We start from the raw sequence: 27327 nt of genomic DNA on the forward strand, positions 1-27327 counted from the left end.
CAAACTCGGCGAGGGGTGCGTAAAACGGCCATTCCGTTTCCCAACTTCCCCTTATTCTATGCATAGTACGCGGCGGCCGGTACGTATCACTCCACTCGTAACTGTGACAGCATGCACATAAATGACTATCGCGAGAATTGAAAATGCAGGCAGACGCAATCGAGCCCTAGTCTCGCGACAAATTTGACGTCATTTTGTCTAGTGTACAGCAAGCAAAGCATACTCGTGAGAATTGAAACTTTTGCTACAGCAGACACACGCATTTTAATCATGGTCACAAAGTTTGGTGTTGAAATTTATTTGCATCGTGGTCTAGACGTTCCTTGTTGCGCATTTTAATCGAGGTCCTATTTTAATGGTGGTCGATTTGCATCGCGGTCCTCATGGCCCCCTATTGATGTTCATTAAAATCGCTATCCCAGCGACGCATTCCGTGTTGTTGTCGATTTGCACGCGGTCTCGACGTTCCGTGTTGTTGTTCATTAGAGAGGTTATAATCTAATTACGTGTACGTCTGAAGGCACACAGTGGCGTACGCGTATCCATGCTCAGTTGTGATTTTTTTTGGTTGATTTTGCCGTATTGTTTTTTTCAGAAACATACGAAATTTCGTCTAAGTTTTAAGAAACAATTAATTTCTCTACGCGAGGACTATTCAAGCTCGTTGTATCCTCGCATTAAATTTACCGATTTTCTGTAATACAGTTATTTATGAGGTTTAGGAAATTTTTGTGACAGCTTCAGGTAAAAAGTTGAATTGGACAACATTTCATTTATGTCAGGAAATCATAGCACGTACGTCTTTGTGCAGGTGAACTCTACGGAATTTTCTGATATCAAAGATGTTTGCTAATTTACAATGATACTCATACTAGTACTTAACGAGATTTCCTGTCTAAATTCCCGCAAATCACCAAGAAAATCTAAAAATTACTACACGTAATTAGACTACATGTGGAAGTGTCGTTTGATGACGTTCCAAACGTCTGTGCCACATTTACGCGACGTCTTGTATGACGTGACAAAGACGCTACGTGTAGGCCTACTGATGGAACGTAATTACGTGTAACCAAACTTCTATTTTAATCGCAGTCCGAACGTTCAGTGTTGCTGTCATGCTGTTGATTTGCATCGCGGTCCCAACCTTCCGTGTTGCAGTTCATTTTAATCGTGGTCTCAACGTTGCGTGCTGCTGTCGATTTGCATCGGGGTCTAGCCCTGCGTACAATGCTGTGTGTTCCGCTACAGCTAATCGCCCCGCTCACTTGCTTTGTGGTGAGCGGGGCGATTAGCTGTAGCGAAACACACAGCATCGTACGCAGGGCTACATCGGGGTCCAGAATCAAGCAATTTCCACTGTTAAAATGAAGACAATTGGATACAAGGTTGATGTGTTAATAGTTTATTCTTGTGCACGCAACCGACATTGGAGATTATAGCATTATAGAAAGCTTTGTTTTCGTAAAAGTGTGTGGCTAATAAAATTTGTCTGTGGCTAATAAAATTTGAAACTATTCGCCACAGTGGCTAACAGCTTTCCAAACCCAGCGCTAACACAGAAGTGTCGATCATTATTATTCAAATTTCTCATACGGTCAAAGCTATGCTATGAGAATTCGAAAACTCCCACCCAGTGAATGCAAATGGCTGCGTCATCAGTAATCCCTCTATGTGGCGCCCACCGCCCGGGGGGGGGGGGGGGGGGGGGGGTAACTCCATGGCTAATAGTACGGGGGGGGGGGGGGGGCTCCGCACGAACATGGAAACCCAAACTGTCGTGATACCAGTTTTGAGCAAAAAAACCTACCCTTTGTGATACCTAGTTGTGGAAACGCAGCTATCTCTTGGCGGGGTAGCGTGAGTTGCTATGTGAGTGGCGGGGTTGACCTTTGACCCGCATAGCAACCCATGCTACCCCGCCAACAGATAGCTGCGTTTCCACAGCTATCTGATACCATACATACCATACGTATACAGATACGACTCACTCGCCTTGCGTACCAGGGGTACCAACAGTCAAACCGACAGATCGGAAATATTGATGGTAGATCTGGATGTAGATACATTGGTTTCCAGTGTTGACAGCATGATTTTTTAACAAATGTCAGTTTGTGTTTAAAACCGGACCCTTTCTCATACCAACACCTCGTGAAAAGTATACCCTTTCTGATACCAAACAGTGCAAAAAAACGACCCCTTTCGCGCGGACCCTCCCCGTATAGCCATCTATGGGAGTTACCCCCCCCGGGGCCCACGGTCCTGTAACTTCCCATTAAGAAGTATTTATATTCAGATATAAAATACAAACAGATTGATGATACTATTTCTGGTATACCCCGTTAACTGTGATGTCCCAGAATGTATGCTAACAAAGTACACTATCAACACACATTCACTGGCAAGGAGACCATCTTTTGTTCTGTAAGCATAATCAAAGTACATGGACATGAATGATGAAGGCAGCCATTAGCGCCCTCAGTGTTGGCAAGTGTAGTTAGGCATACTGAGGATGAGGACAATAACTGAAGTCCTGGCTTAAAAGTTAACCCTAATCCTGCAACTGAGGTCCTGGCTTAAAAGTTAACCCAAATCCTGCCAGACAACATCACTTACCAATGTGGGGAGTCTGTAAAAGGCAGTATTGAGCCAAATCTACAGGCATTTTCACCTATTTGGCCTTGTATGTTAAAGTAGGTTTGGTTAGTAAAATCAAATTATATAGGTATTCATTGGCCTTTAAATATTCAAATTTTTGTTCAAGTGCAATTTTATGGATCCTGTCAGGCCTCACTGGTGTTTAACTGAATTTAACTGATAAGGATTAAGGTCAATCTGCATGCAGTCATAGCCAATTTCATTGAATTGAATTTGATGTAAGAAATTAACAATCAATGTTCTGTTCCATGTAGGTTTTTGAAGAAAGAAGAGCCCTTGTTGGAAAATGGGTAAGTACATTTAGATTGATGATATTGGAGTCCCATAAAATCACAATGTAGGTTTTCATACCAATTTACCAAAGCTATATGGTTTCTGAATTCTTTATTGTAAGTTGTCTTTCCTCCTGAAAGTAGAAAATTCTTGAAAACTATCATTTTGATACTGTGCTTTGGTAACATTGACAGAAGAACAAAGTCATCATTTGTGTGACGAGAAAACGTCTACCGGTATTTCTTTGATGTTACATGTATTTTGGAAAGAAGCCAAACGCACAAATGTCCATATTAGATCCCGCTGTTAGGGTCTGTAATAGCATATGCTTGCAGTTAGCATTTCATGTGTCTGTACTGTTGACTTACTCAATGTGTATTCTCTTCTCATGCCTAAATTATGTCAAATATACTTTTCTTTCCTCTTCCCCTTAAGTCTTTTCCTCAAGAGAGAGAGTTCAAGTTTTTTGTTGTTCCCAATACATAGAGCTGAAAATTGAGGTGAAATTTTGTAAATTTAAACCTGTTAATGTGCATCTCTGATACAAGTAAACTGATTTCCTCTACTTTAACCCAATTAGTATGGTACATGTACAGCTTCTGTTTCTACAGTACAAGGTGGTTGAGACAACCCATAATTCAATTTAACAATTTGCCAACATATTGCTTCTTGAAATCAAACAACCCTTTCTCTGCATACAGGAACTCAGTGAAGAGTTTCATTAACATTTGCCCTATTCATTACATAATGCTTGTAATCAATTAGAATAAAGAGATGATTAAATTCATAAGGAGGTATGTTTGAAGTTTCAAGATGTTTTTTAGACTGCCAAACAGAATTATTTAATGAAAGAGCTAGATCAGTATCATCAGCATTGACAGTGATATAATACTTTGACTGAGCCCATAATTATAGGGCAGGTGAAAGTTGATATTGTGTTGATTGTAGTGATATCAGTGACAATACAGACACAGTGTGACTGTTTAAGGTGATTGGTGTCAGAAGAGCTTGTAATGAAAATTTTCATTGTCTCTGATTATCAGTGCAAATGATTATCAATATGAATGATTGTGAGTGAATTTTGTAACGTTGTTAGGTATTGTTAGGTGTTAGGTATTTCATCTGTAGACCAAGAAAACAGCAGTGACAGTGGTTGTGTACAATGAGGAAGGCACCATTCTGAATGCCATACAAATACACACCTCAAGACACAATACATGTTCATTAATGTAACCACACTAGACCAACATACCAGTAAAGTAACTAGAAGGATTTTCACGATATATTGCTTAGAAGTTCATTCCAAGAGTTGTACGTATGTTGAAAGCCTTGTCTGAGGGACTGAACAAGCTTTTAGATTATATTTAAAATATATATGAAATTTTCTTGTAATAACACAAGTATAAATTGAAATAAAAGACAACATAATTACATGGTGATTGGTTTGCACCCAAATACACCAACAGAGACTTGGAAACCATCAAATATAGATCGTGGTAATTTGTTGTACACAAAAAATCTGCACAGTGTGTACGTGATGCATGTATTCCATGCCTGTGTGGTTAGATGCTTCAAGGCTGCTACTCAGAAGATACTAAGAACAGGCAATATACAGATAAACCTCCATGGTATCACAGATTTGCATTTACCAGTTACTGTTAGCTTATGAATACCAAGTAAAGAAAACTTTGAAAGCCTGATTTTCTGTTTATTTTACTCCTGAATTTGCATTATCGGTGGCTCATTATTATATGCATGTAGGGAGTAATCGATATCTGCACAAAAAGTTGAAAAATGTACAGCTTTATAATCTAATGTTTACTGAGTGTATTTGCACACTTTGACTGGGCAAAACATAGTAGACATATAGAGTAGACCATCGAGTAGTACCCCATGGTGTACACTACCCTGCTAAGAAAATACAAAGTCCACTTATCATAGCCATATATTGGTAGATAATTGCATTTCAATATAAGAACATTCCCAGATACTTTCCTAAATATATTAAAACTTTGGCTTATTTTAAAGGAATAGTGCAACTGCAATGTAGAAGAATTAGAATAAGAAATTTAAATCATAAAGTGGTGACAATTTTCCGTTAAATTCTGTCATGTAGAATCTCATGGTGGTACAAATCCTAGAGAATAGTTGTTTGTTTAAAGGACTGTACAGTAGTTTATCTTAATTGCTGTGTGATTTATTGTTGTGAGAAAAGAACTGTTCGTTTAAAAAAAACCAAATTTTCATGGAATTGTTCTGTGTTTTAGCGTGACAACATTCAGAAATCACATGCATTGGTTGACAGAAGACATTTTGTGATCTGTTGCCTTGTGTATTAATACTGGTCCAAAATGAAGCACCTTCAATGACTGCACTGTCTCTTTGGTGCTTTTATTGAACTGCAAATAGTTTTTTTGACATGCATGTTTATTTATGACTTATATACGCTACAACACAGTCCCTCCTTTGTGGAGGGACTGTGGCTACAACTAAAGACTTTGTTAATATGGTAGTGATTTTTTTCTTCACTCAATGTTTGTTGTTTGAAGCATGGCATGTACAAGTACATGTAGGTGTATGTGTTCTCCAATATGCAGTGGTGTGTTCCAGCTGACAACAAGTATGAAGAACTATGCAAATAATTATTCTGTTTACCCACAATTCTTTGAACTAGGTCAGTTGAGGACATACACAGATCTCTGGCAAGTCTGTTTAACTTTGTGGTTTTATGTCACTCAGCGCAAAGTCACTGTGCACATACTGTGCTCACATAGGAAGATATTTATGTTCTGTAGCTTGTTAATGAAGTGCTAGGGGGTCCTACCTAGGGACGTGGATATTGATTGCTGTATATGCATATAGGTACGTAGCAACATGGCGGCTTCAGATGAGACCGCCATTCTGGATGAAATCAGTGAGGATTTCCTGAGTTGTAGCATATGTCTTGAGCAGTATAACAGTCCAAAAGTTCTTGAATGTATGCACACATTCTGTGAGCAATGTCTGACCAACTTGGTGGAAAAAAAGGATTTCTTAGGTGTCCAGTATGCAATAAGCAGTATCAACTTCCTGATGGAGGAGTGGCAGATCTGAAAAGTAACTTCTTTATGAATGATTTATTGGCTTTGTGTGAAAGACGTAAAGCAGGTTCAATGAAAGCTCCAACCATATGTGAAGGATGTGAAGAGATAACGGCCAGGCACAGATGTGTGGATTGTCCACAGTACTGCTGTGATAACTGTGTCAAAGTACACAGAAGAATACCAGCGACAAAATCACATCGGATTCTGTTGATTGAAGAATATGAAGGTGCCAAGACAACCCTGCCAATGTCAGTACAGCCAACAGAAAGATGCAGCGTCCATTCCAAGAATGAATTGCAGTTTTACTGTGACACCTGTCAGGTAGCCATCTGCTCAGACTGTACCATAGTTGACCACCGTGTGCCTAGTCACAGCCATAGATACCTACAGCAAGTAGCAGACCAATGCCGTGGTGAACTGAAAGCAATGGTTCAGAAACTGAAAGTGAAAGAGACAGAAGCTGAGAAAAACAAGGCGTTTTCCAAAAAAGTAGACAATGAGCTTCAGCAAAGGTACCAGGCAGAGGTTAAGAAGGTGAATTTGAAAGCAGAAGGATTGGTGAATAAGATAAGACAGGAAGAGAAAAAAATTGTGGATGGCTTGAAAAGAGAATATGACAGTCAGTTGAAGAGTTCAGCCGTTGTCTTAGATGATTTGGAATTAAAACATGGTAATATTAAAAGTACATGCAGCTACTTAGAAACCTTGATTCAACATGGCAGTAATGTACAGATTATCTCAACCAAGGATCAAGCCATAGGGCGAATAAAGGAACTGGTCAATATTGAAACACAGCCACACGTACAGCAGGGAACTGTGACATTTCAACCATATGCTGAATCAAAAGATTCTGTCGGGTTAGGAAAGCTAATGAAGCTGTCTAGTGTGTGTGCATCACAGTGCACTGTTGAAAACATTCCAAAGCAACTTGAGAAAGGTAATGCAGTTGACCTTGTGATCACGACGAGAGATACCTCTGGAAGGCAGATAGTGCCACACCAAATCGTCAAAGTCAAGGTCAGAAAACCAGATGGATCTTTGGAAGACATCACAGTCATGGATAAGAAAAATGGCACAATTGTTGCAACCGTGTGCGGAGAAATGGATGGGAGATATCAAGTAAGTGTAACAGTAGGAGATGAAACAATAGCAGGCACTCCAGCTGTTTTTCAGGTCATTAGAGGCTTGGTGAAAACCATTGGAAATAGGGGGAAAGAAGACGGACAGTTTGAAAATCCATCTAATGTTACCATCAACAAACATGGTAATGTTGTCACCGCTGACAAGGGAAACAATCGAGTTGTCATAACTAGTAGTGATGGAAAGCTCAAGAAGACTATCAAGTTCAAGGGCACAACTCAAAGCATTACTCCATGTGACGTGGCAGTATCAAGCAATGATACTTACTACACCTTAGATGACAGAAATCGACAGGTGGTCATCAGTGATGAAAATGGTGCTGTTATCAAATGCTTTGGAGAGAAGGAATTGAAATATCCCTCACAGTATTGCTGTTAGCCCTGTAAATGGCACGTTCTATGTTACAGATTGGGATGGCAACTGTGTCAGAATGTACGATAAGGATGGTAAATACATGAAGTCGTTTGGGTCAAAGGGTAAAGGTCATGGCCAATTCAACGGCCCTCAGTGCATAGCTGTTGGAAAGAGAGGCACAGTATATGTAGCTGACTTCGGAAATAACAAAATCCAGATATTTTCTGCAGACGGTCAATATCTGAAATGCTTTGGTACTGCTGGTGAAGAGGATGGCAAACTCAACTTTCCCATGGGAGTGGCAGCTAGTTCATCGGGATATGTGTTTGTGAGTGACAGACACAGAGTCCAGAAGTTTGGCAGTGATGGTAGATTCATCTGTCGTGTGGATAGTACATCAGACAAATTAAAGTACCCAGTAGCCCTGGCTGTGAGTGATACAATGCCTTACAAAGTGGTAGTGGCAGATAGTGGTAATGATTGTGTCAGAGTTTTCCTACACTAAAGGAATATGACATTATGAACATAGTGACTGTTTCCTGCAGATGTTGCAAACCAACATCTTTGACACTTGACTTCAGTGTTATTTTAAGCATGATGTCTGCACCATTAAAACAATTGATATAAATTTGCAAAACAGTTGAAAACTGGCTCATGGCAGGCTTTGCTATGTTATCAATACAAATTTTAGAAATGCTTCTAAATGTCTCCCTCTGGTGTTCAGTGAGGTTGTTGACTTCTAATGGAACTACTAGTATCAATCATTAACAGTTCCTCCTAGTCTTTGTACTGTAACTCCAGCTTCTGAGGGCAAATTTCAAAGTCCCTGAAATTTGTAACCTTGCTTGATATTATAGCATGTAGTTAAATAGCATTTCTGTAAATGTTCATGTTAAAAAGAATACCTTATCTTTCATAAAAAACCCAACACGAACAGTAAAGAACATTATGAACAGCACAAACACATGTATTTCTGATATCGTTATTCATACTACATGTATTTTTTACTTAAGCAACATGGCTAATCATTAATTGTATGACATTTCAAAATAGGGCTTGATTAAATGCAGCACATATTTATCATGATGGTAAATCTTCCTATCTTCCGAAAATAGACATCACTACATGGACTCTGGTGCATGGACCATCACAATGATCTGTACTGATTGAAGAAACTTGTTTGTACATTTATATATCATTCAAGTATACGGTACTATAGCAGCACAGTTCACAGGCAGTGCCTGATTTGGAGCCAAAGTCCATAACTTCTATATATATTCTGGAGGGATCATTTATTATGCACCTTGGTTTTTGTACTTGGACGGTGTATATAACAATTAGATTTTTTTCTGTGATACAGTTGATGGCTTTATCTGCCAGAGGTGGCAACAAGTGACGTTTTGATACTCATGTGACTTTTCCATAACTGTTACTTTTCTATAACAACCTGTAAGACTTTTTCAATAACTTCAGTCATTACTATTGCTATTCTACATGTAGCTATGCTTTTTGGTCATCACAGACCCAGCTTCATTATTTTAAATTTGTGATTTAGTGACAAAGTTACTACAATAATGTGAACATTAGAAGTGTTATGTTTTGCATTTGAATGCAAAATGCATCATTTTAATGGCAGCATCCATCACAATTTAACATTAATGTACTCACACAACGTAACCTGTAGTAAACTTACAGGGAGGTCCTCTGTATGGAAATATGGTACATGTATGTAGAAACCTTGTAGATTAAAACCTTGTGTTAGAGTCAACATACAAAAGTATCATAAAAATTATTTTTATCAAAAGTAGTGCTATCGTCAAGCAAAGAAATTTTCTAACATTTTAAATAGTGCTTATCATGATTGTATGTTTGTCATGTGTGCATGATATTTACTACTGCCAACAGAAATCAGATAAATTTTGTCTTTGTATGCTTGTTCGTATTGAATCTGTTGACTTGTAATTTTTATAGTTTTTTATTCAGAACACCAGTGTTGGCAAGTACCAATTTGCCCATCAGTAATTTAATGAAATAAAGTATGTATAAAAATTATGTGGATGGTTATGTTATCAGTTCCTTTTGCATCTTTGAATCTTTGGTGCATCTAAAATGATCTTTGTTGAGTGTGAAAAACTTCATGTACACATCACTGGCACAGTTGAAAGTCAACTATTACATACTAGTACCTGACTCTGATTATCTACCAATGTCAAGCAGCAACACTGTGAAACATCATCATCATACATAATGTGGAATTTAAATTCTCATCTTAGTAACTTGTATACCATATGATGGTAAGTTTGCTGCCAGAAAACGCTAGACTTTTAACAGCAGGAAAAATGACAAAGATGTAGTGAACTAACATCAAAGCAACATGCACCAATTCTCTGGTTTTCATCAGGAGTGTCATCAAAACCTGTCCCACAAAGCAGAGAGGGATGGTTGTGCATTTGCTGCCCAAATTGCATTATATTGGCTTGATTACACATAGTAAACTTCAGATGTTTGCCTTGATTGGCAAACCTGCATTGTATTTGAGGAGAGACAGTAGCTCATCGCAGCAACTTGTGGAATTTTGTTAAATATGAAAATAGTTTGCGTTGTTTGACTTGTTGAAACATGCAGAAATACTGGTCAACTGTGCACAACCTCTGCTTGTAGCCAGACAAGATTGAACATTTAGTGAAATATTTTAGGGTCTGTAACAAAAAATCAAGTTCCCCATGCACAATTCTCACCATGCATGGTTGAACATACACTGTAAGTGTTTCATAGATTTGAGACCTCATGCAGGCTTTTGTATGGTAATGAAATCCTAATTGGCTGTGCCTTTCATATAGATAAGGATAGCAGCTTATTTGTCATGGGAAAGCAAGTCTGAATAGGAAAAATCCATTTTGTCTGAGGTCACAAAGGAAATCATGTGTTTTCGTTCAGCAAAAGGGTAATTTTTGACACTTTTGCAGTTACGTACCGTCATCATTTAGTACACTGATTGACTATATGCAAGTATGCCATGTTTTCTTGATAACACAAAAATTGTAAAATAGCGATTTTGTCCCTTTAATATCGTTTGAACATGACAGATGTTCTTGTTTTATATTAGTCACTCTATCAATGCAAGGACATCGTGAACTTTTTGCTGTGATTGGTGGATATTTAAATACTGGCTGTCATCAAATGAAAAAGCCATCTGGTCGACCATATTGGCTTTGCAGGTCATCAAATTTTACTTAAAATTGTACGACTTTATAGTTGCATGAAGTTTTAGAGAAATTGGTCAAGGTTTGTTGTACCTCAACTCCAGACTTGAAAAGTGGACTTTACCAGTAGTTGTGATCATATCGGTAGCATTTAGTGAATATTGATCTTGGAACCAAAAGATTATTGCTGGAATAATGTACAGAAAATATGATATTGCAACACCTGTTTGTGTTTACCTAACAGCTTTGCCAGTAGGTTTATAGTCTAGCATCTCCATGTCTTTCTGCCTTTGTCCCATACTCTGACAAATTAAATCAATACATGCTTTCATACGCATGAATTATGAAACTGTAGTGCATATTTGATTCCAGTCATATGCAATATGTCGTCAATAATATTATGGGTTATGACTAGCAATACTTGTTGATCTTGTGTCTTCAAGAGACAGCAGAGATGTGAAGTTCCTGATGTATAGAATGTTGCTGATACATGTAGTTGCATACCAGTTGTCAAATACTCAGACACTTCCCTAAAGGTTAAACCTGTCCTGTCAACTTAGAAACTGTAAAGTTCATCAATGTCAACCTTTGCTTTAATTCTGTTTGTAACATTTTAGATTGTGAATATGATTATTTCCACTTCATGCCGTACATGTATAAAACCAGTACATGTATAAAACCAGTACATGTATAGCACCATTACAAAACCAAATAATATTTTAAGCTAAATTCCATGTACATGCCTCAAAGCAAGTTTTAAATTTTCCCACAGCAAACTTTCAACCTTCCTCTTTCAATATCACAAATGAAAGACAGGGTCACTGCGCAACATTTTTGATTACTGAAACTAGTTACCTAAAATTTATTGATATTTGATGTTGAAAATAGTCAGTGTGAACACTAATCCTCCTTTTCCCAAGTGGTGTTTATTTCTATGGTTTGTCTCATAATTGTCTATGGAGCCTGCTACAAAGAGGAGTAAATTGGGAAAAATGAAATGATTACTTATCATAAAAACATAATAAGTCATCACAAACAGCTGACCAGAGAAAGTGTTACTGGTGTAAAAATTTGAGTGTCTGAAAAAGGCATGAGACTCTAACATAATAATAGTGCCCAATTATTTCCATATTTCCTCTTTAGAGATATTGCAACTCTGCAAGATAAAAAAGCACTAGTAACGGCATTGTAGCACATTTAATTTGTGAGGGAACAGTTATCTCATTCATCTTATGCGCCCTACTCAAGACCCTCTATGCTGCAGCAAAGGATGGAGTACAAAATGTTGATACTGAAAGGGCTCATCAGCATTATTTTTGTAAAAGGATGAAGTATTGTAGTGAAGACAGCTGTACTCTGATATTGTGTTCCTTCAAGCCTAATACTGATTCACCAATATGTTGTCATCTGTTGTTCTTAATTTCCATAAGTGTTTGAACACTTGGTAATAATTACTCTTTCCTCTTTCTGTCAACAGTTTGACAAATGGACCGACAGTCAAAGAAAACGAGTATTGCAAGATATCATATACAAATGTAACAAAGGCCAGCTAGAGTTTGGCCTTAAAGTTACTGGTCACAAGTTACCCATACAGAAACATGATTTTGCCCAGATACTACCACGATGCATTGCTGTTTATATATTGTCATTTCTGGATCCTAGAAGTTTATGCAGATGTGCACAGGTAAGTTTATTGTGATAGTTATGTCTGATCAAAAGCACTTGCTCTGTGTTCATGTACTGATTTATCAGTGTGTTTTCTTTACTGTAGTGTTCCCAGAATCCAGAGAATCAGTTTTGTGACACCTTGATCAGATATTTCATTTAGATTTATGTTGTAGGTATGGTACACCACAAGGCAGCCAAGAAACAAACACGTACAATGTCATGCATACTCTCTCTTTTGCCTTCGCTATCTCTCTCTCTCTCATGCAGTCACACACACGGAAATATACTGAACACTTCAGCTGAGAGTTGAATATTTGTAGTCTAGTCATACATCAACTATAATACTGTACTACCAATAACAGTACCGGTATACCACTGATAACATTGTATTCATTAAAACAATTTTGTTTGAAAACATTAAAATGTAATATGAAAAAGCTACATAAATATGTTTCCAGTAGCTGGAGATGTATGGTAGTAATTCTTGTTTGTCCATATGATCATTGAAAGAGAACACTGACTGTATCATCTTAAGTTTTTTCAATGAAAATGTTGTATGATAAGCTAATATATTTTGTAATAACTGTATGTGATAGGTGAGTTGGTATTGGAAGTACTTAGCCGATTTAGATCAAGTATGGATGCCAAAGTGTTTACGACTTGGATGGTTCTTGACCTTCAGCCCCAGTCCTTATGAAACAGGAATATGGAAAAGATTGTATTTAGAGAATGTACGGGAAATTAACCTGCTTGGACCCAAGGTAAACAACTCATTCTAGCATCAATACATATTAGTTAAGCATTCTGGTTTCCATGGTGATGAACTTGTAGATGTTCCCAGCTATGAGGTAAACCTTAGATTTTAACAGTCGCAGTAAAACTGGTTAATGTGTCCTATTTATTGTGAACTCTCCACCATTGATACTCATTGAGTTATTCTTCCAATTTTGAAAAAATTCACTTGAATTATTTCAAGTACTGTTTTCACAGTAAATTGAAGTCAAGACTTCAGAATGTGTTATTCTTTAATCGCAAACCAAACACCCTTGTAGCTTTGTCAGTTCATTTCAAATTGCAAAAGAATAATCTTTAATTAGTCCTACCTTGAGAAAGGTAACAGTGTAGAATTTCAACAGAGATCAGATTTCCTTACTGATCTCTAAGCTGCCTTCTGAGCAAGGATGAAAGCTCAGATTATTCTCATGTCATCTGTCACTGAAGTAGAGATTACTTCACCTTTGACCTGATATTTTTGTTTTCCAGAAGAAACCAAATCGGTTCATCAGGTGCTGCATTGACAATGGTCATACTGATGCTAAGGATAGGAAAGTTGACTTTGATAAAATGTCCAAGAAACCTCCAAGAAGTAAAACAAAATCCAGCCAACCGTTTGAACAACCGCCCTGGAGGGCATCAGATCCAGTTGTCAAGGATACTGTTAGAAACAATTATCTTGATAATGAAGATGATGAGATAATTAGAGCAAGGTAAGAATTTATGATTTACTAATATATGCAGATAACATCATTAGACTATGATACAGAAATATGCCAAGTTATCTCCTACAGCCACAAAATCTTTCCCCTATTTTGGATACTTACATTTTTCTGCTCAACTATTTGCTGGACTTGATTTACTCACACCTGGATTGTGTATTAACTTGTTGTCTTTCACCATTGTTTTCCATCACATCAACAACTTCCTTCACGGTGGCTTTTCAAGAATCCTTACTTCATTCATTGATGTGGATCATAATTCAAATAACATCCAAGACATTTTACAGTACTAGTGTAGAATTGGGCCAAAATGACCAAAAAAAACCCTAAATAGTGGATTGTGTTGTGATATTTGACACAAATTAGAATCAACAAGACTTTTAAATACATTTTACACTTTGTTGAGCTGGTAGTAGAGAGACTGTACCTGTATTCAGTGCATGTTATAAATACAGTCTGACTGCCTTGGTCTACAACTGTGTGTGTCAGTGTGAAACTTTACCAAGTATTCAGCAGTAAGCACAGGCACTTGTTGCATTGCTGGGAAAAGTAGCAATAGACAAGGCCTAGACTTTATGGCGGTATTGAGGAGGGAATGTGATAATCCATGCTTGCCCCATATCATGGTGTCGGTCAAACTTTACAGTGTGCATGAACTGCAAATCTAATAATCACTACAGACGGTATCATGGACACAGCTTGCCAGGGTCATCATATGATAATTCTTTGCCAGGCAGGGTCTTGAAAAACTCATATGATGAAATTATTAATGTGGAAAGTGACTATACCATGACCACAAAAAAGGTGTTCAAACTAAAATGGCAGATAAGGCACAAACATGGCCTGGCTACAAGTGGTAAATTATCACCAAAATTGGCAATTGTCATGTTTCTTGACCGGCCCTTTGGAGTATTGAACATATGAAAGAATGTGTGATTATTCATATGATTTATAATCTTGCATTTCATTTTAGTAGTTTCTGATATGCAATTATCGTGTCGTATCTTCCATTGTTTATACTACCGTAAGGTTCCACCTTATTCTTAGACTTTTGCCTCTTATCCCGGCAATGTTAGTTACTAAGTTAGCCAGATTATTGCTGGTTATATTCTACTACTTTAACTGTACATACTGTAGTGTTCATATGATACTATAGCACTCAAAAGATCAACAATCTCTGTAAATTTAACAATGTTCCATCTCCTAGTAAATTTTAACAATGTCCCATCTCCTAGTGTGTAGCAAGTTTCTCATTGTCGTCATTCTGTATGTAGGTTTACACAGATGTACACAAATACATAAACTTTGTTATGGAAAAGTGAGGCATATCAATATTTGGAACAAATGCAAGTGTCTGCCATAAATCAGCAAATCTTGTATCATAATAATCTCTTAAAGGACATAGTGATGTCCTTATAACATTGATAATGTAGTGTAATGTAGCATTCTCAATGTGATACCATTTATAATAGCTTGTGTAATATCTGTGTATCAGTTTTAAAAGTCTTACTGTATCATACTAATAGTGGTTTTGGAGTTAGTATCCCTTAGAGTTCTTGCAACCTAAGTTACCATCAAATAGACTCTGTATATTCATTTTCTTAAAATTAAAGTAATGTTTTTGCATGTTTGATTATCCAGGGCAAGACGAATGCATAAGTTGATGCAAAGCCGAGGTGAAAGTGGCATGTCAGTGGATATGGGTGATCCTTCACATAGCAAGAAATTATCATCAACATTGATCAATTATAAATTGAAGAGAGCCAAGTCAGCTTCTGTAAGTGACAAAATGAAACTTTATTGGAACAGTGTTGTCAGAAAATGTTTGCCACTGAATTTGTTTTCTTCAAATTAAATTGCCTTTGATAAATTATTATTTTTCATCCACATGCTGGTGGGTATTTAAGTATAATTGGAATATGCAAAAACACTTTTATTTGCTTGAAAATTCCACATTGATTGCTGGTTTGGCTACAAGGTCACATGTGACTGAACATCACTTGACTGTTAACAACAAACAAAATGTGATGCTTCTTTGCTGCAAAAATGTCATTCACAACTGTCACCGATTGCATAGCTGTATACTCTGTACATGTATGTTTGTGATAGGATAGTTTGTATCAGCATTTGCTGGAACTTTGCATACATGTGACCTTTTGTTGTATCAACTGGATTTATAGTGCACTCTTCCAAAACTTACTGAAATGTCCTGTGATAGTCAAAGATTCATTGTTTCTGTAGAAGATGACTAAAACAGGTTATTTGATTGATTTGACTTTGAATGAATTGTGTTCTTCGCACAAACAAGACTGACATTAGGATCAGTCAATTTGAATTCATTGTACAATATTTGATCTGACAAATCAGATGTAGCAGTAAAACAATATTTGTTGTGTGTGCTGAACAGTTTATAGTCAGTTGAAGTTTCTTGCAGTTTGAACATTGTTTCCACTACCAAACAAGTGTGCCAAAGTTATTTTGTAAAGTCTACCATTTATTTGATCACATGAAAGTAAATTGAAGATAGTAATGTTGATAATGACCCCAGTGCATTTGATGTGATACAAGGGCACATAGACAAGTGTAGAAATGGTGATGTATCCAGCAAAGTTTGTCTTTGATCCAGATGATCCAATGTTAAGAGGTGTTACAAATCCAGCAAACGTAATGTTAAAGTCTTTACATCCACTTAGAATATTAATCTGCTGTTGAAAAAACGGTCACTGAAAACATTCCTTTGCCTTATAATACATTTTAACCCATTTTGCCAAGTTCAAAGCATACTACGAAATGTTCAGTTCAATTTACATGATTGTACATATGACATAGTGTCATTAACTTCCATTCAGATGACCTCTTTTATCATGACACTGTTATGATACCAGCTACTTGACACAAAATACAGTATCTCATGTCACAGTATCAAGAAACTTGACATTTTCAAATTACAAGTAGAGTAGCTGTTGTCCTTTACAACTTTCCGTGTAACATTTTTGATAATGAGTGAAGGCCTCCTCATCCTGCTTTTGACAGATTGCAGATTATTGTTAAAATGTCAATGAGTCACATGATAGCAATATTGCACAGCCTCATACCCAGATCTGTGGAATAGACAATGATGGTTTACATGATACAGTGAGAGTAGTCAGCAAGTACTTAGTACAGAGAAACTGATGCTTCCTCAGTTATCTTTGTTGTAGAAAGAATTACATTTGCCAAAACACTGTATTCTGTTTCTTCTCTGTAAGAAATACCAAATCATTTTAGCTTGATTGCTTATATTTGATATCAATCCAACACAGTTTTCTTTGTTAGTGCTGTTTTACTCTTGACTAAGGCCATGCTTGATTTATGCAATCCTAGATATGTCAGTTTTGATAAAAGATTGAACAAGATCTAGTGAATGTTAGTGTGTAACCATTCATTAATATTTGAATTTTTACAGAACATTAATCAGAGACCAGATTGGGCACAACAGAAGGAAGGTGACTCAATGATGACTGGATATGATGGAAGTATAAGACCAGAACCAGTACAAAAACCACCAGCGCCGGTTAGAAGTAGTGCCGTGAGAAGTGAAAGAGACGTGCCGTGTAAGTAACATACCTTGTACGTGCACTCTATGTTCAAATTTCATCATTCCTGAAACTTGATGGAATTATTCAACCCTATTGATTGCTGTGATGAAGTTAAATGACCAGGAAGTTCGGCCATGTGCAATGACTTGGAAGATTACAAATGATTGCGAGATTCTCATTATTTACAGCAACTTTAACTCTTTTTCTGCCAGACAGTAATAACTGTATCACTTCCCCATCATCCAAGTCAGTAAAAAGCGGTATTGAGCCAAAACATGACGTATTTTCACCCACTTGGCCATGACAGCTTTTTGCCATACAAATTTCTGCAAGAGCTTTTGCCAGCTTAATGAGTTAGTGGGTGTGTGTGTCAATATGTACTGACTGATAACAATGAATTTTAAATTTGGCGCCTAACCCAAGCATGGCCAGTGATAGGACAGAAACGCCGTTCCACTTATCACGAACACCCCCATCAAGTGTAACATTTTGTTTATCGAGTCCTATTCAGACGTGAGCTGAGCACAATCACCTAAGTTTTCTATTAGACAAAGCATAAAGAAACTTTTCACTGGCGGTTTACACAGTGTCGCGTGACTATATGCTTTCTCAAAGAAGGTCTTTAGTCAAGATATTAAAACTTCAGTACTTAATGCTGAACGAATATGACTAGAAAGTCTATTCCACAAGAAAGCAGCAGCATTCAGCTGTGCGGTCGAAGCTCTTGTTTTCCCGGTCGAATTTGGATTGCAACGGGAAAACTCTGAGTTGTGTGACGGAAAAAGAGTTCACGGACGAGAGCTATGGCTACTGCTACAGCGACATATGAGAAAGAACGATCATCATAATTTGAGTCTTGTTGGTTGAATTTAAGAGAAACTTCATCACTTGAAGGGAGAGATCTGAATTCTGGTTTATGAAATCGAAAACTTTTGTGTATACACAGTCCCTCATAACATGACTAGTTGGCAATAGTGTAATACTGTCAGTAAAATTGTACTCGGGTTCATTGGAGGAGAATGGAGAAAATTGAGACATGATTCTTGAAGTTGGCCGGCAATGTTAGCCGTGAGTTGCGTACAACCTCCGTGTGTTCCCGGCGTTACACGGGCTAGCCGGCATGTAAGCATTTTTTCTGTTTGTCTGTGAATAAGTCAGCATATCAAAATTATACTTCAATATATCAAAATTGGACGACTGATTTTACACTAGGCTTACATAAAGGATAAAAACAAATAAATAGAAACTGCTAAGTACAAAGCTGGGATTGAGGTACAGGCCGGGGTACGGGCGGAGTGAATCCTTGTCCCCGGGAACGCTAGCGCTTACAAACAGGCAACGTTGGTCAGTTTTTGTTTTAGTGTTATGTCCCATTGGCCTAAAATGTTCTGCACCTGTGAATGCCGGATACTTGTCCATAACAACGGAGAAAACATCAGTTTTGTAGTCATTCAAGTCACTTGAACTGGACCATTGATACATGTCATACTGTCGTACCGATCGACATGATCGCAAGCCCCGGTCGCAAGCGTAGCACTCGTCGCTGACGTGTAATGCATACCGTACAATGTCAGCTTAGAGGGTACGGACATAAGTGAGCGCGTTCATGTAAGCTTATGGCCGTTGTTTGAGGGACTGTGGGCCTTAAATACTCGAAATTATCGTGTGTTGCAACGCTTTTCTTTTCATTTTCAACCAAAAATGGTGACTTTGTTATTTTACAACATGAGATGCACTTTTAATAGTTCGCTAGTATCCATTTCAACTCATTGGACAATGGAAACATCGTTTGGTGTCGCCGTTCTGAACTACCGAAAATCCAACTTGTGGACTGACCAGGTGGGAGTGCAGAGAAATACTTAGAAGAGCCAAGTGTAGAATTTGGGATAGAGTGGGGATAATTTGTCTGCGTTCCTGTCAGCCTTATCCGAAGCATTCTTTGTAGTTTTATCGCCCTCGTTCACGCTGAATATTCATAGACGTGGGCACTATACGGTTCTCGGGGCCTTGACCGTATAGTGCCCACGTCAAAATTTGTATGGCCAAAAGCTGGAATGGCTTGGTATGTTATAGCATCTTTTGTCCAAAAAAAATCAACTTTACAGTATTATGTTTTCAACAACCTTCAAATGTACAGTATCATGTTAAAATACATCATATGAATACGTTGTGTTTCATTAATTTTAAGCATCTTGACCTGGTGGTGAAATATGGACATGACAGGAAAAGGGTTTATAAGGAGTCTGAACTAGGGCTATTTTGCTGACAACTTAGGGAGTCTGAACTAGGGCTGTTTTGCTGAGATTGTCATTATTACAGCAACTTAAGGAATCTGAGCTAGGGCTACCAGCTCCCTGATTTGCTAATAGAAAATAATTCAATAGAAAAATGAGTATAAGTCAACCAATTGGTTAAAAGCTTCCAAGACGTCACACATTTTCCTCAGGAAGTTAAACCACAAGTGACAAGGCTGTTAGATGCCATTATTTCCCCAATATAAAAATTTACAAAATTGCCATCCATTGTGCTGTCTGAGTATCCAATCAGATGAGGTTCTTGGATTATTTTAGTTAGATAGTACTAGTAATACAATATTTTCATCTCTTTCAGCTTCCAAATCATTTTCCAGTCAACCATGGAGACAGCCTGATCATTACAACTCTGATGATGAATATTAATTGGTACGTGTTACAGAGACTCACCAACAGCCTTCAAGTGAAACTGGTACCACTCATATTAATTCATCATTACATGTTACATTCACACACATCCAATGAGTCAATTCTCATTCTAATGCACTTCAATTCAAAGAAGGACATCATATTTTCAAAGCATTCTTGTTTTGATGCTGACCCCTTTCATCCTACCTTCCATGTGAAACTCCTTGTTGGAATATTGGTTTCATAATACATACCGGTAGTATTATTCCCATTGTGATGTTGATGCATTAAACCTGAATCAAGATCTTTCTTCCTTCTTACCCCTTAAATATTGGAATTCACATTTGTCAGGTTTGATCATCTACAACACCCACTAGTGGATGTTCATTACAATTGTAAGTTCTATGTACTTTAAATCTTGTCATTGAGCAAGCATGGATGTGTAGAAAGCCCATGCTCAAAGTCACTTTTAAGTCTTGAAATTTCCAAGTATTGCGTTCAGCAGTTAATGAGAAGTTGAGTTATTTTGGAGGTAGACATGATGATTTTCTTGGTACGGGAGTCTTTGTGAAGCTTATGTATTAAAATCTGGAATCTTATTTACAAATTTGATTTTCCATGATCTTCTAGGAGTATTACTCATTTCCAACACTGCTCAGAAAAGGTTTGCTTTTTGACTTACTAGACTTCATATCAATGAGAGAGTCTTATTTGCAACATTTTATTTTTCAAGAGGTATACTCACATATGGAATGGCATTTTGTCATTCAGTGGTATGACATCTCATAAATTATGAGTGGATATCATCAGTCTCTAAAAAACAGTTAAAATGTTCTATTCTGTGTACCTTTTGTGTCAGAGCTTGATTGTTGTCTTTGCTGCATGATTTCAGCAGTTTGAATTTTCAGATATTAAACATTAATGAAATAATGAATGCGTTGTGAATATATCTCCATGAGAGCAAGATCAATGTATCTATTTATGGAACCTCCTACATTGGCCATGCAGAATATTTAACTAGTTACTACAAAGAACATTTTTAGTTGCACTGCAATAAGGGTGTCCAGTAGATAGATTATGATAGAGGTTAACATAGCCCCGTGTGTGGAGGGACTGTGATGTAGCATAGTGTGATCTGTCCTGTAAAATTGTTTATGAATTAGTTGCATAATTGGTCTCAGATGTCTTGCTGGGAGGTAATGACCATGTTTGAATCTACAAAGGGATAGCAGTATGCAAATTCTATTTTTAAAGTTGGTAATTATAGCTGATTGAAATGTGTGAAACTTGTCAATGTTAGCCAGATGTTATTGTACATTTCACATATTTCAGAGCTCAAGTGCTTGGTGGCAGCAATGTCAGTATACTGCAATGAATTCAATTGATTTACTGAACAACAAGGTCATAAGACGGAAAGTGAAATCTTGAAAAATGATTGACAGTTACATTGTTGAATCAAGCAGTAGGAGTTTACTCTTATGCAACTTTCTTGGAAATGTATAGACTTCATAAATAGGCAAATTATATCAAACATTTCATGTTGTACCTCTAGTTCTAACATCTATACTTCTATTTCTTGTGCTCAGATGTTTTGCTCCAAAAGTTGTACTTTATATGTGATAAAAAGAACTACCGTAGTAATAATACATTTCAGTCTGTAAAGTTTCATGATTCCTTGGTATGTAGTGCAAGTGAATTCTCAGATAATAATATTTACATTGCACAGATTGTCATTGCTTAGTCTAGTTTTGATCCTTTGTTTGGTATCCATAGAAGATAGAAGTGTATGTCAGTCACTTTCATTTCTAAATGTGATCTTTCTCATGTAACTACCTGTGATGAGAATCATTGTCCAACATTTTTCTGTCAAACCTGTATAAAGTTAATGAACTTTGTACAATACATTTTGTATGTTGCTCTGAGATGTGTACCAATAATGTAAAAAAACTTCATTTTCTGTTGAGAAATTGTTGAATGAATATATGATGAATTTGTAGCGGTGCATAGAAAGACAGCAGAGATAATGGCTATGTAACTGATACACCAGTGTTGTATTCTTGAAAATTTCTAGGAATTCACATGAAAAAAAGATCTTGAAATTATTAGTTCGGTAATGATTAGCACTGATACTTTTTCTGTTACAAAGTGAATATGTACAATGTATGATAATTGTGTTGATCATAGAGATATAACAATTAGATAATTCCATTCTGACAACATTATATGTACAGTAGTTTAAAATGTCATTGAGTTTAGTGTAATTATACACTGTGTATATCTTGTATACATATTTTTCATTATTTATAAGTTTTCACTTCAGAATGTGAGAAAAGTGTATTTTAATTATTTTTGCCAGATCTTTGCATTTATTGTTAGAAAATAATTTAAAATCACATGTTTCCTATAACAATTTATCTTTCATGTGATAAATTTGAAGCTATGAAATCATATGATCATGTTACTTATAGAATATCTGTATTTTCTTACCTAAACAGAGAACATTTTTGTACGTCAAGATTTTATGACAAATAAAATACTAAATTATATAGTAGTGGTATGTGCGTTGTTTCCTTTAATTTTGTTAGATGCTTGTTTGAAAGATGTACACACTGTTGTTGAACATTTTGTCAAAAAATGAGAAAAAAATCATATGATTGATATTCATGTCATTTAGCCCATGATGTGTATATTCAATCTACTGATTAGATAGACCTTGTTTAATGTGCCAGGAAAGTAAAATTTGTCTTGTTTCTTACTTGTACTCTAGGAATTAATATCCTTGCAGCGAGTTTTTTAATATTTATTGCTGATACAACCACGGCTTCAATATAAGCCTTGTGCTGTTAGTGTTGAAGGTGGACCTACGACAGAGAAACTAGATAACTAAATTAATGTATCAGATTTTTATTATTGGTTAATACTGTCACACATGCACTACTTCTACAGGAGAAACTCTGCCTGTAGATGTAATGACTTCAAACTCTATGAAAGTCAACTCCAAAATATATTGATTAAAATGTTGAACTACTCTGCTGACTGACACTATGAAATGCAGGTACAGTTAATAGGCGATGAAGTGCATTAAAATCATAGGAAGTAAAGGAAATTACTTAGATCATCAAAGAATAAAAGTTGGTATTAATAATCTTTCCATTTTATTGGATTGTGGGTGTAATTGAATGTAAGTTTACATAAATCTAATTAAGTGAAATAGTTTCATTGGGTCCTCTACTCTGTCCCTGACCTTTGATGACTCCCTAGTATTCGAAGGTTGTCATGGCATGTAGCATGTAGTATGTTCATTTCTTTCTGGGATAACATTCTGTAAGTAATCACCTGACAATCACCTGACAAGTCTAAACAATCACCAATAGAGCTGATCATGTGACTTTAACATTTCAAATGAATTAATGCACACAAAAAACCAACGATGTACCAGACTAGTTCCTTTTAAGGCCATCATAATTTGGGTTTAGATGACAGAACTCTAGGATGTCTATTTGATTTTTTTTAGCAAGATATTGCACTTTTGCTTGTATTCATGTGAAATCACAGTAGACAATGAGACTTCACATAAACCTAATGAGAACAGAGATTTAATACACTGTACCCAGAGGGTCTATTGAGATGACGAACAAAATCTCTTTCATATTTCAACTTTTCAATTTTCAGATACTGTCATTGCAATTGTCTTGCCATCTGAACGTCATTCATAATTCAGTGTTCCTCATTTGAACTGATGGTGCCTATTGAACAAGACAAATTTGTCATCATTGAACACAGTTTGTTGTGTCATTCTGGAATAGACCCCTTATCTTACTCTTATTTTATACCAGGATAGAACAAAGAACAAGCTGAAAATCCAAAGACTAAGTTCATGTTTGCCTAAATTATATCTTTCCCTGTAATCTCTCACTTTCTATCATTTATCTAGTATTGAAAGCACCAACACATCAGTTGACATTTTAAAAAGGGGCACAACTCAGCAATGCCTAAATAAGAATTGTCTGACAGTATGAAGTCATGGTTACATAATGCAGTCATCCAATAGTCATTAATAATAATCGAAAATCATGGACTTCAATTAAGGTAGAATGTGCCTCAGTGATAGATATTCTATTCAAATTTTCACTAAATTATTTTCCAGTATAGCATTTGTATAGGCTAATTTTCAAACTCTTGGAGTAAGAAAAAATTTCACCATCACAGTTTTTCAAAAATTTTATTTTTCTGCATTTAGTTAACCCAGGGATGGTGGCCATTTTGAATATCAAATATCAGTAAATGTTAGGAAATTTATTTCTCTAGCACCAAACTTTGCACAGTGACCCCAGATTTTTATTGTCGATTTGGTAAATGAATGGTGAAAGTTTCACTGAGGAAAGTTTAAATAAAGTTGAAGTCTTTCACTTGCAAGGTGCATACTACCTTATTATAAATGCCAAAGTGAATGCTTCCAGAACTCATTTTTGAAGGTTGAAATATCAGACTTGGTCTGTATTTATAGTATTTCCCTGAACACAGATGAATTCCAAAAGCAGAGGTCATTTGAGATGGTAATACCAATAGTTGTATTAGTAGTTTAATTCATGAAATGCATACATTTATAAAGATGAGATATAGCAGTCAGTCAGAATAGAAACACAACATATGCCATCAGAAACTAACCCTCCTTTTAGAACAACGCTTTTAAATAAAACCTGCTCTGTGGAGTTCAATTTGCAAGGGCATGACAAATATCCATGGTTTTGTCATATCAGGAATGGCCACTCATTATACACTGACACGAGTACATGTACATACCGGTACACTTTCATAAATTCTGTTACAGAGTTGTTTTTACAAATTTTACCGGTAAAGGAAGATTAAAACAGATTACTGCACTGCAAACACAATATAATTCATATGAACAAAATTAGAACATGACAGAAATTGAACAGACATGACCCAAGTTTTGAAACACACAATTTTAGTTTAGTTGGTTTCATAACTTCTGCAATCTTGTCAAATATTTACATTTTAAAAATGGATAGTCCAAGTAAGAACTGCGTGGTTTCATGTTTTACAGTGGGCTTCCATTTCAAACTAAGCTAGCTGTTTTGTCCAAGAACACATAGCCTCATGATGAGAGGACCATTATCTGAAGTAGATATTAACATCTCTTTGAGCCTTTCATTAAGCCTCATAGTCTTGACTTGGCATTGGCAACGAAAGAAATTGCAATGGTAAAATAAAAAAAAAATGAATATTAATGCTACTAAATCAAATAGCTGATTAAAATGACATTCCTAAATTGACACAGAGTTTGTTAGTAAGGGGCCTTCAATATGTACGCATTGTTCATACACTTTAGTACACTCACACCCTACCGGTTAGGTACTGAATGGCTTCACATGAAAGAAACCAAGACACACCTGTGACCAAATTGACAATAAAAGCCATTGCATTCATATTGATAGAATGGAAACTGTTGTCATAGTAACTAAAAAAGACAATAATACTAGCATTTCACATATCTTTGGCAAGGAAAGACAAAAATACCACACAACTCTAAATTATGAAAGCATTACCAATGCACCATTGAAAATTTTGAAGTTTACTACAATGATAATGAAGGACCATCAGGGTTGTGATCACCATTGGTCAAGAGAAAGGTCATTGTCAGTCATTACTTCTCAATGAAACAATGAAAATTTTGGAACAATTAATATTGCATATTTTACATCAAACATCTGTTCCGGAAGAACACTGCTTCAATACAGTATAACAGAGCAGCACTTATCTATTTTTTATCAAATTTATTACATATTTAATAACTTTGTAAACAATTCACTCAATTTTTCTGCTCAAGATAAGATTATCACGATCTGAAAAAGCCAAGTACATGATATAAACAGAAAGGAATGAAGTACTGGCATGCATATTGCCTAGTGTTGTTTTTTGTCGTTCCGCTGCCTGCATAAATCGAAATCCACATAATCCTGTGCTGAATCCATGGCAACAGCTATTGACGGGCTTTTAATGTCCACTAAGGTTTCAATCAAGATAGATTATCTCTGTTCCTAGAAGACCTTACCTTCAACAAGAGACCAGAACATGCATGCTATCAGCTTTTCAGCTACAGATGGCAAGGAATCCCTGAACAAAGTCATCACAGTCTAGCCAGACTGGCATTGTGTGTGTGTGTGTGTGTGTGTGTGTGTGTGTGTATGTGAGAGAGAGAGAGAGAGAGAGAGAGAGAGAGAGAGAGAGAGAGAGAGAGATATGTACACTTGTGATAAAATATTCAAAAATGACAAAAATACAGAAGAGGCAAATTACTCTGAGTAGCAGCATCTATAAACATGTATTTTATTCTGCATGCAAATAATACTGCTTTCTTGAAAAAAATTACTCTGTGAAAGTACAACCAATATTTTGAAGTTTCTTGAAATCCATTCAGCAGAAAGTCAAACAATTGCTTCTTTGACGTCATTTTCTTTTCATTTTTATTTTCCAAATGATTCAAAAGTATTCCAGTTTTACATGAAACAAAGTCTTTCCATAGATGTCCTAAGCTCATGCACACAATTCATGTCTTACAATCTTACAAGCTATGGAGATAGCAGCATATAGTGTCATCATATTACTGACATAATGAGTTGGTGTTTGCATGATCCATTGAGATCTAAATATACACTTCCAAGTACATAAATTCATTCGGTGAATTAATTCTTTGTTCACAATAGTATACAGTAATATAATGAATTGAAGTATTCTTTTGTGAAATTGATTGCACTCTACTGAAAGTAAATCTCTGAACTTTGTAACTTTGCCTTCACAGGTCTACTTTGTTGAGACAAAGAATATTAATTGTCTTTCTATCATTAGTGTTTCCAATAAATAATATCAGCTGGAAATGTGTGCGGAATTTTCCCATCAAACAATACTAAATCGTTTCTTTAATTAACTGACATTGAAATATTTGTTGTATAATATACTTCATTTATAATATATATCTGAATCAAAACTGTGTGTAGCATTGGAATACCATTTAGTAAAACAGCAACTGTTACACATTAATCAAAACGACTTCATTAAACATTTTAAAGGACTTAGATGTAATCACAATTCTATATGTATGCCTGTAAAAACCAGACAATGATTACAAAGTACAATAGGTACCATCAGTGGCTAAATGTATGATCTGAGTTTAATGATTACACATCTATCAAGAT

General features: G+C 36.3%; 1 protein-coding gene and 1 long non-coding RNA gene across 2 annotated transcripts; both read left to right on the forward strand.

Annotated features, from left to right (window-relative positions):
* Nucleotides 1-2907: 2907 nt before the first annotated feature.
* Nucleotides 2908-13137, forward strand: LOC139145927 (uncharacterized). The gene is made up of 3 exons (XR_011555053.1): nucleotides 2908-2945; nucleotides 12186-12392; nucleotides 12973-13137. It is a non-coding gene; the product is annotated as an uncharacterized lncRNA (long non-coding RNA).
* Nucleotides 13138-13658: 521 nt separating this feature from the next.
* Nucleotides 13659-22621, forward strand: LOC139145925 (uncharacterized). The gene is made up of 4 exons (XM_070717371.1): nucleotides 13659-13863; nucleotides 15514-15649; nucleotides 17318-17465; nucleotides 20061-22621. Exons 1-4 carry the CDS (start codon nucleotides 13721-13723, stop codon nucleotides 20126-20128), a joined length of 495 nt encoding a protein of 164 aa, XP_070573472.1. The 5' UTR covers nucleotides 13659-13720; the 3' UTR covers nucleotides 20129-22621.
* Nucleotides 22622-27327: the final 4706 nt, after the last annotated feature.

Source organism: Ptychodera flava, chromosome 12 (assembly GCF_041260155.1).
Source record: "Ptychodera flava strain L36383 chromosome 12, AS_Pfla_20210202, whole genome shotgun sequence".
NCBI classification, from domain to species: Eukaryota; Metazoa; Hemichordata; class Enteropneusta; family Ptychoderidae; genus Ptychodera; species Ptychodera flava.

Coding starts and splice junctions, on each gene's coding strand:
- LOC139145925 (XM_070717371.1), top strand. CDS start 13,721: ATGTCCAAGAAACCTCCAAGAAGTAAAACAAAATCCAGCCAACCGTTT. Junction 13,864..15,513: donor GATGAGATAATTAGAGCAAG/GTAAGAATTTAT, acceptor TTGATTATCCAG/GGCAAGACGAATGCATAAGT. Junction 17,466..20,060: donor AAGTGAAAGAGACGTGCCGT/GTAAGTAACATA, acceptor CATCTCTTTCAG/CTTCCAAATCATTTTCCAGT.